General features: G+C 39.7%; 1 protein-coding gene across 1 annotated transcript in view; it reads right to left on the reverse strand.

Annotated features, from left to right (window-relative positions):
* Positions 1–16,392, reverse strand: part of PALMD (palmdelphin) — a 45,407-nt gene that overhangs the window by 17,592 nt on the left and 11,423 nt on the right. The window contains exons 2-3 of the mRNA XM_075833164.1: positions 10,338–10,418; positions 7,841–7,971 (exon numbers count right to left, since the gene is read on the reverse strand). Of these exons, the coding sequence (XP_075689279.1) occupies positions 7,841–7,971; positions 10,338–10,418 (212 nt within the window). The remainder of the gene's footprint in view (positions 1–7,840; positions 7,972–10,337; positions 10,419–16,392) is intronic.

Raw genomic sequence — 16,392 nt, forward strand, 5'->3', positions numbered from 1 at the left:
CCTGTGAACGGAAGCCTGACGTAGATGTGAACGAGGCCTAAGTTATATGCTATAGGTCTAATGAGTGGGATTGTTCAGCGAAGATAGTGTAGCAAACAAACGGGCTTTATATTTATTTTCCAATAATATTATTATGACTACATAAATGCATGCTATACATCTACAGCTATAGGATTTCACTTGCCATAGTGTACAAAATATAACATAACGTTCTGCACAGTACCGACACCTACTGTAAGGCTGGATTCACACGACCATGTTACGTCCGTAATAGACGGAACGTATTTCGGCCGGAAGTTCCGGACCGAACACAGTGCATGGAGCCGGGCTCCTAGCATCATAGTTATGTACGATGCTAGGAGTCCCTGCCTCGCTGCAGGACAACTGTCCCGTACTGTAATCATGTGTTCAGTATGGGACAGTAGTTCCACAGAGAGGCAGGGACTCCTAGCATCGTACATAACTATGATGCTAGGAGCCCGGCTCCCTGCACGGTGTTCGGTCCGGGACTTCCGGACGAAATACGTTCCGTCCATTACGGACGTAACATGGTCGTGTGAATCCAGCCTAAGGGAACTTTGTTTCCTTTGGCTTCTGTCCATACTGATACTGTACACTATAAACCGACCTGGTGCAAACCCAATTACAGTTCTCTAAATGCAAATGTTATTATAATCAAAAGTACATTTGCATATTAACAAAAAAAAACATTTTATGAAACTGACCTTTAAGTTATGAAAGGAACGGATATGAAGAGTTAGATCACATTATATGACAATTTGCATTGTAAATGAAATGTACAATTTTCATATGAACAGTTTCCTGCTCGCTGTAAAAACCAAGTGGGCATGGAAATGGTGTACGCTGGAGAGTGTATGAAGTCTATGACCAGCTTAAAAAAATATTTGCACCCTAGGACAGTTTTAGGTTTTGTGTAACATTGAATCACAGCAGATTTAATTAATCTTTTTCTATCAATGATAAACAAAAAATAAATAAATACAATTTACCATGTGATCCATATATATTACTACTAATGGTAATTTTATTTTAATTGCAAAGCACTTCATACCATGTCAAGCAGCCGAGGACCACCTCTTTATTAAAGAGGCTCTGTCACCACATTGAAAGTGCCCCATCTCCTACATAATCTGATCAGTGCTGTAATGTAGATATGTTTTTTTATTTTTAAAAATCATAAATTTTGAGCAAGTTATGAGCAATTTTAGATTTATTGCAAATTAGTTTCTTAATAGAAAACTGGGCGTGTTTTTACTTTTTTACCAACTGGGCGTTGTAAAGAGAAAAGTGTCGGCTGACCAATCAGTAACAAATCAGTGTCATACACTTCTCTCCATTCATTTTTAGCAATACTCACAACACAGCGTGATTTTGCGAGATCACGTGTCCTGTCATTCACAGAAACTTTACAAACGTGTCGGGATTGTAAATAGACATTGCGTCCTGGCTGGAGGGGATGTCTACTCACTCCCAAGACACTTCGGTAAAGTTAATATGGGAGTATGTGACTGCACAGCGTGATCTCGCGAGATCACGCGGTGTTGTGAGTACTGCTAAAAATGAATGGGGAGAAGTGTATGACGCTAATTGGTCAGCGTCATACACTTCTCTTTACAACGCCCAGTTGGTAAAAAATAAAAAACAGGCCCAGTTGTCTATTAAGAAATGAATTAGCATAAACTTAAAATTGTGCATAACTTGCTCAAAATTTATAGTTTTTCAAAATAAAAAAACACTTATCTACATTACTGCGCCGATCACATTATGTAGGAGATATAATGTGGTGACAGAGCCTCTTTAAGGCCAAATAGAAATTCTATTTTAGGTTGAGGAGAGTCTTGACTTTACCGCTTTGTATTCCTGTATAGCATCCCTTTATGTATAGAATCCTGTCTTTTAGGAAAATAAATCATCTCCCAAGTCGCAGTTTACTTGTAGACTGCAGCAGGTTTTACTCCAGGGATTTCCATGTATTTTATGGCATTCATTAAAGAGGATCTGTCAATAATTCAGTAATGCCCTATGTCTTAGCTAATCTTATAGGCGCTGTCACACTGATAATGCTAGTGAAAATTGTGCCCCAAAATGTTTATTTTAAAAGTTATGAGCTTTTTTCTAAATATGTAAAATTAGCCTTTATTAGACAACTGTGAGCCATCACCAGCGATTCTCCTGAGGTGGAGCCACCTCACAGCCTCTGACGCTGTCCTATCTACATGAAGCTGCTTCACACAGTGTGAGAGACTGAGGCTGGAGGAAAGAGGGAATCACTTCAAAACACCATATCTCGGGCTGTGGACCACGTAGAGCAGCGGTTCTGGTGTCATATGAAAGATTCTAATGACACCAGGATTGCAGTTCGAGCTGTGAAAGAACTAGAGATCTCACCAGTTGAAAACACAGTCGGGAATGGAAGCTGTATACTATATGATCACACTGTGTTGCTGGGCAGGGAAGGGGGAGAAGCTGTATGCTGATTGGACAGCGTCATACAGAAAACATTACACCGCCCAGAGTTAAAAGAAAGAAAATCGCCACCCATTTGGCGATTAGAGCCAAATTAGCATATCTTGAAAAATGCTCATAACTTTGCAAATAAACATTTTTACTTATTTTTTCTTAAAAAAAAGGTCCCACTGTAGGGGTCATCATCATAGCGCCTATTAGATTAGTTAGGAGATAGGGCATTAATAAACTAGTGATAGATCCTCTTTAAACCCTACCTTTTCAAGCCATTCTGTAGAATGCCATAGCCAGATGCTGTCATCGTCATGCCTTATAGCAGTAGTCAACCTGTGTCTCTCAAGCGGTTGCTAAACTACAATGCAGGGAGTTCTAGTTTCACAACAGCTTGGGGGGGGGGGTGTCACAGATTGGGGACCTCTGTTTTGCAGTGTAAAGGTCTAATGCACTATGCAACCCGAAATATGCTGTGTGCAGTTTTATGAGGGTGCCGTATCTCATGCCAAGTTTTCCCCTAGAAGTATTGTACACAATGCTTTTAGGGGTGGACTTGGACAGATATATGGCTTTCAGTGAGGCATGCCGTCATTTTATCACTGCAGAATCACATTCTTTAAAGGTACAGTGTCACCACAAAAAAAATTTTCATGTCAGTTTTATTAAAAACGTTTGGATTAATTTGTGTGTTTGTGTGTTTCTTTCTTCTATTTTTTCACTTTTTCTTCCCTATGGGGGCTGCCATTTTTTTTTCCATTTCTGTATGTGTCGATTAACGACACATACAGACATGGAATACGGCAGCCACAGTCCCATAGGGACTGCGAACGGGGCCCGTCCCATCCACTTCTGTGTACGCCGTCTGTGTGGGAACGGCGCATGCGCCGCTCCCACACAGTCCAATTAGAAATGCGCGCCGTCCGGCGCCATTTTCCTGTGGACCGGAAGTCGCGGCCGGACAGTAAGATTACTACTTCCGGTCGTGGCTTCCGGACTTGTGCACTTGGACCAGCGGCAGCACACGGAGCGGACGGGCCGGAGGGAGCCGCGGCGGCAGGAGCAGGTAAGAGATTTCTATGTATGTTCGTGTTTGTGTGTGTTTACTACTATATGTAAACCTACTACACTGTGTGTTAGCTCAAAAAATGGCGACACACAGTGTAGGAGGTTAGACCGTTCAATCCCCTCGTTTATCCCGACACTAGCCAGGATAAAGGAGGGGGGGATTCTCAGAGCTCACTAGAGCGAGTGCTTTTTTCCCAATTTTGCAGCAAAAAGCAATGTGGTTGCTTTACCACATGCAATGCTGCAATTTTGGGAATAGCTCTATCTAGTGACCAGCACTGGGAAATATAAATTAGAATCTAATTTATAATATTTCCTGACTCGTGAAAAAAATAAAAAAAATTTGAACAATGTTTAATCACCTACACACTAAATGTTTAATTTAAAAAAAAAACATGTTTTGCTGGCAACACATTCCCTTTAAGGGTAACCTGCTTTAGGAAGATTTACAGTTGACATAATCTTTCCCTTTTTATTTATTTTTTTTAAGAACTTTAGTGAGTTACATTGACTAGGACATTTTATGTATCTTTTGCCCGACTGGTAATTTAAATAACTTTGCCACGTGTTCTTCTTTCATCAAGGTGCCGTTTTTGCATAATTATTTGGAAAGCAGAAATTTTCCTTCGGAAAACACTACCACCATGCAGCATAGTATCTTCCCTGGTGAATCTTTCCTCATCGTATTTGCAAGTTCCTTCCCTGGAAGCCAATCGTACTTTATCAAATAAACAATTTGTACTCTGACACTAAATAAGCCAGTGAGATTGTAAGATAAAACTGAAAAATGGCAAGTATCATGGAAGCTGAAAAGGTCACTGCACTTTCCCGCCTGCTCTGTTGTAATCAATGTGCTGAAATTGTGGTGACATCTCAGATCTACACACAGGCAAAACATGGTAGCCCGGTGTTATTTTAGAGAGTATTAACCCAAAATACAAGAATCACCATAAAATAAAAGGTTATTAAGCTGATCTTTTATGTCACAATGCTAAAGGAAGTTGTTAGATAAAAGGGTCTGCTATTTTTTCCAGAAACAGCACCACTCGTACATGAGCTGTATCTTTATATAAAAAAATATAAAAAATAATCCTTTTTCTAACCTTCGGATTATTTTCCTCCTTTGCTTAGTTATTTCAGTATCTGGCAATGGTGGGCAATTATGAACATGGCCGCCATTCCACCTTCTAAAGGGACTGTCACCTTAAGATTCCTGAATAGCAAATTCGGTTTAATGATGCGTTAATCTCTCTCATTCTACAATGTCACTGCATAACTCCTGTGGAAGCTGTAAATGCTGCCATATTGCTTGTCCCCACACTTTTCCTAAACAAAAATGACTGAAGACGACAAGTCAAGGAATTTATGATAAAATTACTTATTTGTAATCGTTCCCACATTAGGCAAGTTTAGTGAAGACATGGACAGCAAGCAAAAGTAAAGCTGGCCAGAGACACAAACATTTTGATTAGGACTAAATAAAAAGAGCTTATTGAATATTAATCTCAAACTTTTAACGGTTAGCGTACGGGTTATGAAAAATAGCGCATTGTGGGGTGCCATAAAGTATAGCTAGTAGACAGGCCTCCATCAGTGTAGGACAGGATGTAGTCCTGTGAGGGGCCCAGCCAAATAGGGGGCAGCCCACCACTGGGAGAAGCAGCCACACAGACGCTCATTAATTGATGATTTATACAGCTCCCATTAGTTTCAGTGGGAGCTGTATAGCAGTCTTTTGCTAACCTCGCCACTTGGAGAAGAGATGGAAAGAGCCAACAGCTGCCAAAGCTGAACATTGCTCCACCGAGACGTATAGAAATTCCTGATGGTGGCCCAGCTTGTGAACGGTGGTATCGTTACAAGTAGGGCTCTGTTCAAAACGGTGTCATTATTTCCAACTTTCTGTTCGGTCATAGGAACAGAAAAATTAAAACAACAGAAGTGCTGGATCCATTAAATGACTTACACCAATGGCGCCCAATGGAATCCTTGGACTTGAATGGGGTCCGTTGGGTTTCCATAACTTTGCCAGACTAAATAACATGGTGTGCTATTTGGTTTTAGATTTTTTAGAAATCGGACGGAGCTCCACTTCACTATATTTTATACAAGTTCCTATAAACCGCGGTGTCTCAAGGAAAGCTAAAATATTTGCCGTTCTGGTAACATTTGCTGGGGGTCTGAATATCTGCTAGCAACGGTTTACTGCAACTAAAAACGGTTCACATCTGCGTCGTGGCTTCCCTTACTCCCTTACCACCGTCGCCAGATAAACCCCATTGATTTCTGATCTTCTGTCTGTCGTTTTGGCGTTTTTTTAATAGGAAAAATAAATAAATAAATAAATAAATAAAAGGTCATTACAACATAACTAATAATAGTGCACACTAGGTGGCGTATCAATATTTTTTTGGTCAGAAGTGCAGTGTCAGAGTGAGGTTAGGAGGACAGGGGGAGCATGACCTCAGTCAGAATAAAGGCACAATCTAATCAGATGAGTAGAACCACGCAAGCTAATCTAATCTACTTAGGACATAATTAGCAATTAAGGTATTGTCCTAAGTAATTGCTTCTATTTAGAGCACAGCTATACGACTGTATGTAAAGGGAAGCTGTGAAAAATAAGATTTCACTATCCAAATGGGCTCTTAAGATGGATAATTTGCATTTTTGTCATTTTTATTCTTATATTGTCACTGAATCATTGAATGCAATGTCTGTACCAAGAAGTTTATTTAAAGGGAATGTGTTGCTAGACTTTTTTTTTTTTTTTTTAGTTAAACATTATTTAAGTGATTACACATTGTTTTAATTTTTTCACAAGTCAGGAAATATAAATTAGATTCTAATTTATAACATTTCCCTGTGCTGGTCACTAGAGGGAGCAGTTCCCAAAATTGTAGCATGGTCAATGTGGTAACGCAACCTCATTGCTTTATGCTGCAAATTTGGGGTAGAAACACTCGCTCTAGTGTCCTCACACAATCCCCCCTCCTTTATTCTGGCTAGTGCCTGGAGAAGGAGGGGTTGGAATCTTCAAACCTCATACACTGTGTGCTGCCATTTTCTGAGCAACTGCACAGTGTAGGAGGATTAGATACAGTGCTAAGCAGACAGTATAACACTAACATACAGGAACATAATACACACATCACACACACGAACATAAATTACCTGCTGCTGCCGCCTCCGCTCCTATTCCTTGCGTCATCGCTTCCTTGAACATATGGCCGGAAGTCGTCATCTTACTGTCCGGCAGCGGCTTCCGGTCCACATGAAAATGGCGGCCGTTTTCGCTCTGCTAACGAGCTTCGTTTTGGTCTGCGTGGGAGTGGCGCATGCGCCGTTCCCACACAGACGGCGTACGCTGCAGAGAATGGAACGGCTCCCGTTCGCATTCTCTATGGGGATGTATGTGCTGTATTCCATCTCTGTATGTGTCGTTAATCGACACATACAGAGATGAAAAAAAAAATAGCAGCCCCCATAGAGAAGTAAAAGTAAGAAAAAAGTAAAAAGTAGAACACAAGAACACAAATAAATAAAATGTATGTTCAGATCATACTAAAAGCAGTATGATAAAAAAAATAAAAATTCATGACACCTTCCCTTTAAGTTTACCATATACATACAATTATTTCAGCCCATAGGACTCTCTCTAAAGTATATTATTACCATGTCTATACGGTCCGCACACTGATCCTAATTTGTTACATCATTGTAGTTATATAAAAGACTACAGGGAGTGATCACGATGCACAAATATTAAATGCACACCCTCCAAAATATAAAAAGTATAGCTCTATGCCACACCTTCATTTTATATTCTCTCCAAGTAGTTGATATTATATTCTGCATTATACATGGCAATCTACTGATTTATGCATGCTCTAGTCACATTATATAATTCCTCTATATAAGGGTCCATGCACACAGCATTGCTGCTTGTACGGACCCTATAGGGTCTTGTTTGAAAATAAAAAAAATCCTGTCAGATCCTTGGATAGAACAAAGAATAGTCGGCTATACTTTTTTTTTTTTTTTTTTAGGGACAAGGATAGGCAAGAGTTGCTTTTTAGCTTTATTTAATTTACAGCCCCTACTAAAAAATATTCACTTCCCAGATAACTCTTTTAAACCATGTGGGCAATACACTAGATATTAAGATGATGACATTTACAACAGATTGCATAACTCAAACAAATTATCAGCCTTACTAGAAAAAAAATAAAAATACTGATTTTATTGTAGAAAATTGCAGTGCATAATAGAGGATTTATCCCAAAACACCAACCTTCCAATGTTAAGTTGCAGAAGTTTGATCTGCTGTTGGTCTTCTTGGTTTTGTTTTATCGTCTCCTCTTGTTCCGCAGGAGTCATTGTATTTAGTCCATCCAGCAACCATTTTTCTCGCAGGGCTTTTTTCTAGAAATATTTAAAACCATGTTCAGCACGGCATAAATAGCATATATAATGACATACATGATTTCACGGAATATTGGATTTGAAAAGCCAAACCAAAAAGAGACACCTCGACCACACCAGTGTTTGACATCCATAGAAAAAAAAGGAGCTGTAGATGTGAATAACATAATATAGAAAATTGAGGGGGGGGGGGGGCTATGGCAGAATATTGGCCATAACTCATAACTCAGCTGTGCTTGGCTAAGGAATAAGGCATTGTTCTTTGGAATGAAATGTCATCACATTATGTTTACCAAATTCACGTGCTTCAGAGAAAACACATTTCTCATAGAAAGAATGTCTTTCTGTTCTTGCGGAATATTTATTGTCACAGTAGGGTACATGGTATGCGCTCTTTTGTTCACAATGTTCTACTGAATAGAATAAATCAAATCTGTCTTCTTAAGTCTGTACAGTAATATAATCTTCTGTAAAGATTCCAAAGTTCTGTAATCTATATTTGTAAAGAGCTCAGAGGAATGTGGATAGCATTCTAATCTTAAAGGGGAATCGTGCTATTTACCAGGGATCAAAGATCAGATCTCATACAAGGAAGTTCTCAGTTAATATTATATAATAAAAAACAAAACAAAAAAAAAACAACTTGTATAGTGAAAAATGACAGGTCATCGAAAATGAGGCAATAATTTAGAAGGAAAAACAGTCATAACTGAACAGATTCCTTTATAGGAGGATCACGTTGTGGCAGAACAGGTCCATTCATGTACAACCATTTATTTGAACAGTCGCCACGTAATATTACATTTCCCCTGCAGCTTTCCATGATTCAACCCTATAACTTTAGCTAGAAAAAAATCTGTACGTGGTTATGCATCAGTCTTGTAGGTGTTACTCTTATTCTGCACTTGACAGCTGTGCAAATGTCTGAACAAAAGGAAAACTTTAGGAAATCAGTCTTAACATTTCTACTGTAATGCCTTTTTTTTTTTTTTTCACATTTTCATCGTGTCGGCCACATCGGCACCAGAGGCTACAGTTGATTCTGCAGCAGCTTCGGTGTTTGCAGGTAAGTCGATGTAGCTACTTACCTACAAATGCTGATGCTGCTGCAGAATCAACTGTAGCCTCTGGTGCCGATGTGGCAGACACGATGCAGGACCTGTGAGTGACGTCACAGATCTGCACTGCCAGAAGCTGGGCGTTCTGAAGAGAAGTGGATGATACTTCTCGTCAGAACGCCCAGCTAGTAAAAGTAGTAAAAACGCCCCGATGTACATACACAATACACACCCACTTGGACTTTTACTTTTAAACACACCCACTTGGACTTTTGCAAGCCTCATTTGCATAAATACAAAAATGGTCATAACTTGGCCAAAAATGCTCGTTTTTTAAAAATAAAAACGTTACTGTAATCTAGATTGCAGCGCCTATCTGCTGTAATAGCAGATAAGGGTTGCAAAATCTGGTGACAGAGCCTCTTTAAAGAGAACCTTTTACCTGCCCATACACATGCAGCATGTAATAGGCAGGGCTGCACAAACCCTGGGGCACCTTACATATTTTTCCTACCCTCCTCCGATATTTAGATTTTGGCGCCGTTATATTTGGCACCCAATATTTAAATAACCCCCTGAGCTGCCAATGGGGCGTGTAATTGCAAGGGGGTGTGTAACATCGCTGTGACACTCTCCAATCAGCTACGGACAGTGCTACAGCAAGTCTAAACAAGATATGTAAGGATTCACTCCGAGGTGAGATGTGATGGTGCTGTACAGGTTCGGGTTTGGAAACCCACACTATAAGTCCATAGAAAAACCTTGAGCACTCCAAGAACACATTTGAATACGGATTTTTCAAAATTACTTTATTCCAAATATTGGATTTTTATCGAAAAAAGCTATTTTTTTTAAAGACATTTCGGCCTAACCAAGGCCTTTATCGTAATCGCGGTGATAGAATCAATAGGATATTGATGTAATGGCGTCTTGGTTAGGCGGAAACGTCTTAAAAATAAAAAAAAAATATTTGGAATAAAGTAATTTTGAAAAAAAATCAATATTCAAATGTGTTCTTTGAGTGCCACAGCAAGAGCTGGAGAGAGGAGACCGTGTGCACGTGCAGCTCTGAGCTGTGCGCGCACTCACTCACCAGCTCTCGGCAGAGGAGGACCAGACTGTGCGATCTCTCACACAGCTAGTTACTTTTAGTTATATAAAAAATAACATTTTGCAGAAACCGGACGACCCATTTAAATAAAGACTACTCAGAAATAGACCAGATGCGCCAAAATTTATCACAGTGGCTTAAGCTGGAGGATAACTTGAAAAGGTATATAGAAATCGATTCGCTCTAGTTTATCGTACCTGTAAATGATGAAATTTTAATTTCTCCTCCTCAATTTTAAGTCGCCTTTGAGCAATTTCTTCCTGTAGTTTTCTCTTATCCTGGAAAAATAAAAGATAAAACCACAGATTTTAATTTTCAAACAAATGAAAGCGCTCTTTGAATTGTTAAAATAAAGAGAGTTTGACAAATATAACAATAAAAAATAATCTGATAAAATAAGGTACGTGAATATGCAACCATCAGGAGCATTCTTCCATAACTCCATATAATTCCCGTATAGGGATGAAAACAAAAATACCAACAAATGTCTAAACTATAAACACGTGCTTACATGGGTATGGATTCAGCTAAATATGTAAAATTGCACAGCACAAATAAAAAGATGCCAATAGATGGTTAGAAGAGTGGGTCCAAGAGCTCCCAGAAACAGAGTTTGGAAAAGCGATATACTGTGCCCGGTATCCAGCTGAAAAGGACATGTAGGAGGAACATTGTGAGGAGATCTGTCTGTCAGCTGTTGTCATTCAATGTCATTTTAGATGTATTGGATAAATAAAAAAATACGTTTGTAAAATGTATACAGCTTTTAAGACCTCTTTTTGGACTTAAACACTATATACACACACACACACACACACACCTTTGAATTTTTTTTTTTTAACTAAAAATATCAGTGTGATTGGTGCAACTTTCAAAGTACTCTTTAGTAAAAATTATTTTTACTTTTTGGAGATACAGCTGCTTTTTATTCTGTATACAGAGGAGCTGTATCATGCAATAAGACCTGAATCCGTCAGGTCTGCAGGACTGACGTGTTCAGTGAAAGCGGGTCCTGCGTCTCTGACACACAGGATCCACCTGTAATCGATCACATCTAAGTCTCGGACATGCAGCAGGTCCTGCGTGTCATAGTCACGCAGGATCTGCTGACGCTGAATCAGTCAGTCCCGTGGATTGAATATATTTTTAATAAAAAGTGTTTAGTAAGTTGCACAAAACACCCTGATTACAAATAAAAAAATATGTTCAAAACGGTGTACATAGCCTTTAAACCCCTATTGTTTACACATATGAGCTATAAGCCTCAGGGTATGTTCACACAGCTTAACAAAATACGTCTGAAATTACGGAGCTGTTTTCAGGCGAAAACAGCTCCTGATTTTCAGACGTTTTTGTAACTACTCGCATTTTTCCTTGGCGTATTTAACGGACATTATTGGAACTCTTTTTCAATGGTGTCCATGAAAAACGGCTCCAAATACGTCCCAAGAATGGACATGCACTTCTTTGAAGCGGGCGTCTTTTTACGAGACGTCTTGACAGCGACACGTAAAATTACACCTCGTGGGAACAGAACATCGTAAAACCCACTGAAAGCAATGGGCAGATGTTTGTAGGCATAATGGAGCAGTTTTTTCATGCGTAATTCGAGGCGTAAGACGCCCAAATTACGTCTGAAAACAGTGCGTGTGAACATACCCTCAACGTGAAGAAAGATACTACTACTTGTAGTAACACTGGGGCTTTAATTCCTGAGGTGGTCCAAAGTACCCTTTGCTACATTAAGGGTCATCGGTACTATAAAGGGCATGTGTTGTAGATTTTGCATAGGAGCAAGGAGCTTGAAGCTACTTCTCTTATGCCAATTCTGTGCAGAACAGGTACTCGAGCCACCCCCCACCAAAAAACATATGTGAAGCTCAGCTGTTAAACTTGGTTCCTGCAAAATTGACATTTAGGTTAGGAAAGGGGTTAAATATAGATGAAGAAGCCATCTGACTAAACAGTGGGTATCTAGGAACGAGTAACTGGTAATTCAAGTTTATGTTGGTAACGCAGCTGCTGTACGGAGTGCCAAAGCCAACAGGCCAATTTTCCAGTCTCACCCTCAAGAACGAGTGATGTAAAAGCAGAGAGTTAGACACACGGGTGTAGTTTGCTGGAATCGACCATAAGACAATTCCATGGTAACTCATTCTGTGTACAGTGTGTTTGGGCGGAATAGGCATGAGACATTCATACTTTAACATCTCACTCAGACTTTCCCAGCTTCATATGAGCACAGGTGTGATGGCCAATGACTTAGTCATTTTCACAGATAGAGTTCTGATGGGGATATTAAACACCTGCGCTTAATGGAGATTTATTCAGACTGTCTCTCCGGTTTGCACAATAGTTACAAATTATCTATTTGTCTAGTAAATTAAACAATTAATTGCAACAATAAACTTCCATGACTCATAAGATTGCCAAATACAGGATCTGAATAAGGAACAAATTTCCAACATTTCCAAAACACATTGGGCAGATTTACTATTGGTGTTGCGCCAGAATTACAGCTGGCCGAAGTTACAAGAACAGATGTTTGCATCTCGGGACTCATCAGAAAAAAGGGTGTGGCTTTGCGGGGTATGATCGTAGCTTAAGATGCGCCAAAATTTTGACACTAAAAGTGTCCTAAAATAAGCCAACTAAGGTGGTATAAAGTTAGATAGAAACATCTAATGGTACGCCAAATTTATCATCCAGCAAAGGGCCACTGTGATAAATTTAGCGCATCTGGTCTTTTTCTGAGCAGTCTTTATTTAAATGGGTCGTCTGGTTTCAGCAAAATAATAATTTTATATAACAAAATATATTAGAAAATTGCATTACTTTTACAGTATGAATTCCTCACTTTTTTTTTTTTTTTAAGATCTCTGCTTGTTATTTGTTAATATTTGCTTCCAGTTGATAAAGTTCTGCGCATGGTCATGTGTTGGACACAGTTACAGTATGTGTATCAGAGCTGTGTCTTCTAACGATCCAAGCGCCTGTGTCCATCACATGACCATGGACAGAATTGTATCCACTGGAAGTAAACAATGAATGTTCTTACTGAACAACAACAAGCAGAGATCTTGAAAATCATGAGGAATACGGAAGTTTTATATACTTTTAATTATAAAAAAAAAAAACATTTATTGCTGAAACAAGACAACCCCTTTGAGTCAGTATTCGTTAATCTGCCCCATTGCTAGCAATTGTAAGGACTACAAGTGATGGTATCTCATTGTGCTGATATGACAAATTGTTACATTTATGACCGGCCTTAGTGAAAAGTGACACCAATTACTTTATTTTCCTATAACTAAATAGCCACAACTCCCAGATATGGGGATCACGCTCGCTCTACCCATTGTTATACTGGTGTCGTGTATGCAACATTATCTCAGATGCAACCCTATAACATGACACTGGTGATGAATCGCAGGAATATCTACAGGGCTCTGAACGTCTTGTTTACTGTCAGTACAAGGTGGCAAACACCATGTGCAAGTTAATGGCTTCTGGCCTAGAACGATAGAGCTACTAAATAATGAAGACACAAGCACGGAGTACTTAAGAGAAACTGATACATACAAGTGCCCCTGGCTCATTGACAAAGTAACGGTATTAAAAAGTGGGTCAAGGACTGGTGACAAGTGATTTACCCTGGACACATTTTCCTTATATCCTTGCACTGTAACGCCTAATAACACTTTGTATGCAGCTCTCTGGACACAATCCTCGGCACGCAATGTTTGAATATAACTTACAAGTATAAGGGTATGTCCACAAGCAATAGCAAAATACGTCTGAAAATACGGAGCTGTTTTCGCCTGAAAACCGCTCCTGATTTCCAGATGTTTTTTAACAAGTCGCGTTTTTTGCAGCGTATTTTACGGACCTTATTGGAGCTGTTTTTCAATGGAGTCAATGAAAAACAGCTCCATAAACGTCCCAAGAAATGAGCTGCACTTCTTTGACGCGGGCGCCTTTTTACGCGCCGCCTTTTGACAGTGACGCATAAAATAACACCTCGTGGGAACAGAACATCGTAAAACCCATTGAAAGCAATGGGCAGATGTTTGTAGATGCAATGGAGCCATTTTTCAGACATAATTCAATAGCGTAAAACACCAGAATTACGTCTGAAAACAGTGCGTGTGAACATACCCTTAGGGGGCATTTATGCAGTCTTTATTTTAGTCCATCTTTTTCCACACATTTATTGCCCCAAATATCGCACCAAGCATGACCAGCTTAAAGGGGTTTTCCAGGGATACAACATTTTTGTACTAATACACTATGTCAAAATTAAATAAACTTCCTAATGTGCATTCTGTTAAAAAACGGAACGCATTGGTCCCTATTCCCCCTACCTCTGGCCGGCCGAAGTTCTTCTTTTCATTCTAGCGTTTTTTTGCTTCGACACAGTGCACGAGCGAGCGCTATTATGGAGACAGACCTGTGTCAACACATGCAAATTCTGCACTGTGGGAACCCAAACTAAGGCCCTGATCACACAGAGTTTTTTGCAGGCAGAAAAATCTGCCTCAAAATTAATCTGGAATTTTGAGGCAGATTTTGACCTACCTGCACACTGTTTGTTGCGTTTTTTTTCGGCCGTGGCGGGTGAGCGCCGCGGGCAATAAACGCTTTCTCTGCCTCCCATTGATGTCAATGGGAGGTCAGAGATGGAAACGCCCGAAGATAGGGCATGCCACTGCTTCTTCCCTCGAGCGGTTGAAATCAATGGGAGGCGTTTTTTGGACTTTTTTTTTTTTTTTTAGCGTGGTTTCCGCATCAAAAAAACTCAGTGTGAACACCCCCTAAAAGGTATCTTCCCACAAACAGGATAAGCTGCAAACTTTCTGGAGTAGTTTAACCTGAAAATTTAGTGATTGATTGATTATAGCAAACTTTATGTGCACCTGCGAGATTTTCTGTGGTTTTCACTGTGATTTTGCTGCGGAATCGCGGTACAAACCCCAACACTACTCAACTTGCAATTTTTTGTGTAGAATTTGCTTCCAATTGAAGCCTATGGTGAAACACGTAGCATCTCCGCACAGACTATGCAGAGGATTAAAACGTTACACCGTAGAACACGTTCTGCACAACTTTCAGCAATTTGCAAAATCTCATCCACTTTGCTGCAACTGCTGCGGAACTTCGGCACAGAATTTTGTTGTGGAAATTCTGCAGTGTTTACTCTGTATGGGAACCCAGCCTAAGGGCCTACTGATACTTATTATATTATAGCTTGCAGATAAATACTTATCCATATGCTATGTGTTAGGTTAATATGTCAACCAGACTTATTCTTATTACAGTCCTATGTCTATTACCACCGCAAAGTACAAAGATCTTCACATGACCCACCAGTCATCTTATAAAAAGAATTTCTCAGGAAACTAAAGTTAATGTTAATTGCTAGTGTGGCAGACACTTTTCTGAAAGTACAAAATAGGCCCAGGCCTTCTAATTTGCTGTGTGTGTGGAAAATTTTGTCTGCATAATACAGTTGATGTTTTCTCATTATTAGGCTCCGTGCACGTGACCGTAATTTTGATTGGCAATTATGGACCGTAATTGCGGATCAAAATACGGTTCCATTCGCTTCTATGGCCCATGGACACCTTTCTGTATATTTATGGAAAGATGTCCAGGCCGTAGAAAGCATCCATAAAAAAAAAAAAAAAGAATAGGACATACTTTATAATGGAAGCACGACCCGCAAATGTGGGTGACTGTCCACGGCCGGCCGTCCCCGCAATCACGAACCATGATTACGGGCATGGTAGTGTGCACGGGGCCATGTATACTTAGATCACAAAACGCATCTTGGTACAAAACACTGACGTAAGTGCCCATCTTCATGCAAATATGGCCTTCAAATGTATATGCATTACCCAATTACATATTGATGTTGATCGCTCCTGATGGCATGAAATTCTCAAGGATTTCAATTTTCTCTGTAGAGTGTGTGTCTAGGGTAATGTGCAACGTGGGAATACCATTTTACACAGTGCATTCTTCCCAAGCAATTTGCTTCCATCTGAGGTAATCATTGTATTAAACATCCTCCACCCACATGTAAGTCATACTGTAATCACAACTATGAGGTTTGCAATATGAATGTAACCGGTGGAGCTGGAAAAGTGTGTATAAATCTAATAAATATGGTTCTCACTTTCTCCCACAACAGCGAGTTGGAATGGAGAAGTCCAGACATGGCAGAAGATCTGCCCAAGAATAAGAAGTCCT

This window comes from Rhinoderma darwinii, chromosome 7 (assembly GCF_050947455.1).
Source record: "Rhinoderma darwinii isolate aRhiDar2 chromosome 7, aRhiDar2.hap1, whole genome shotgun sequence".
NCBI lineage: Eukaryota > Metazoa > Chordata > Amphibia > Anura > Rhinodermatidae > Rhinoderma > Rhinoderma darwinii.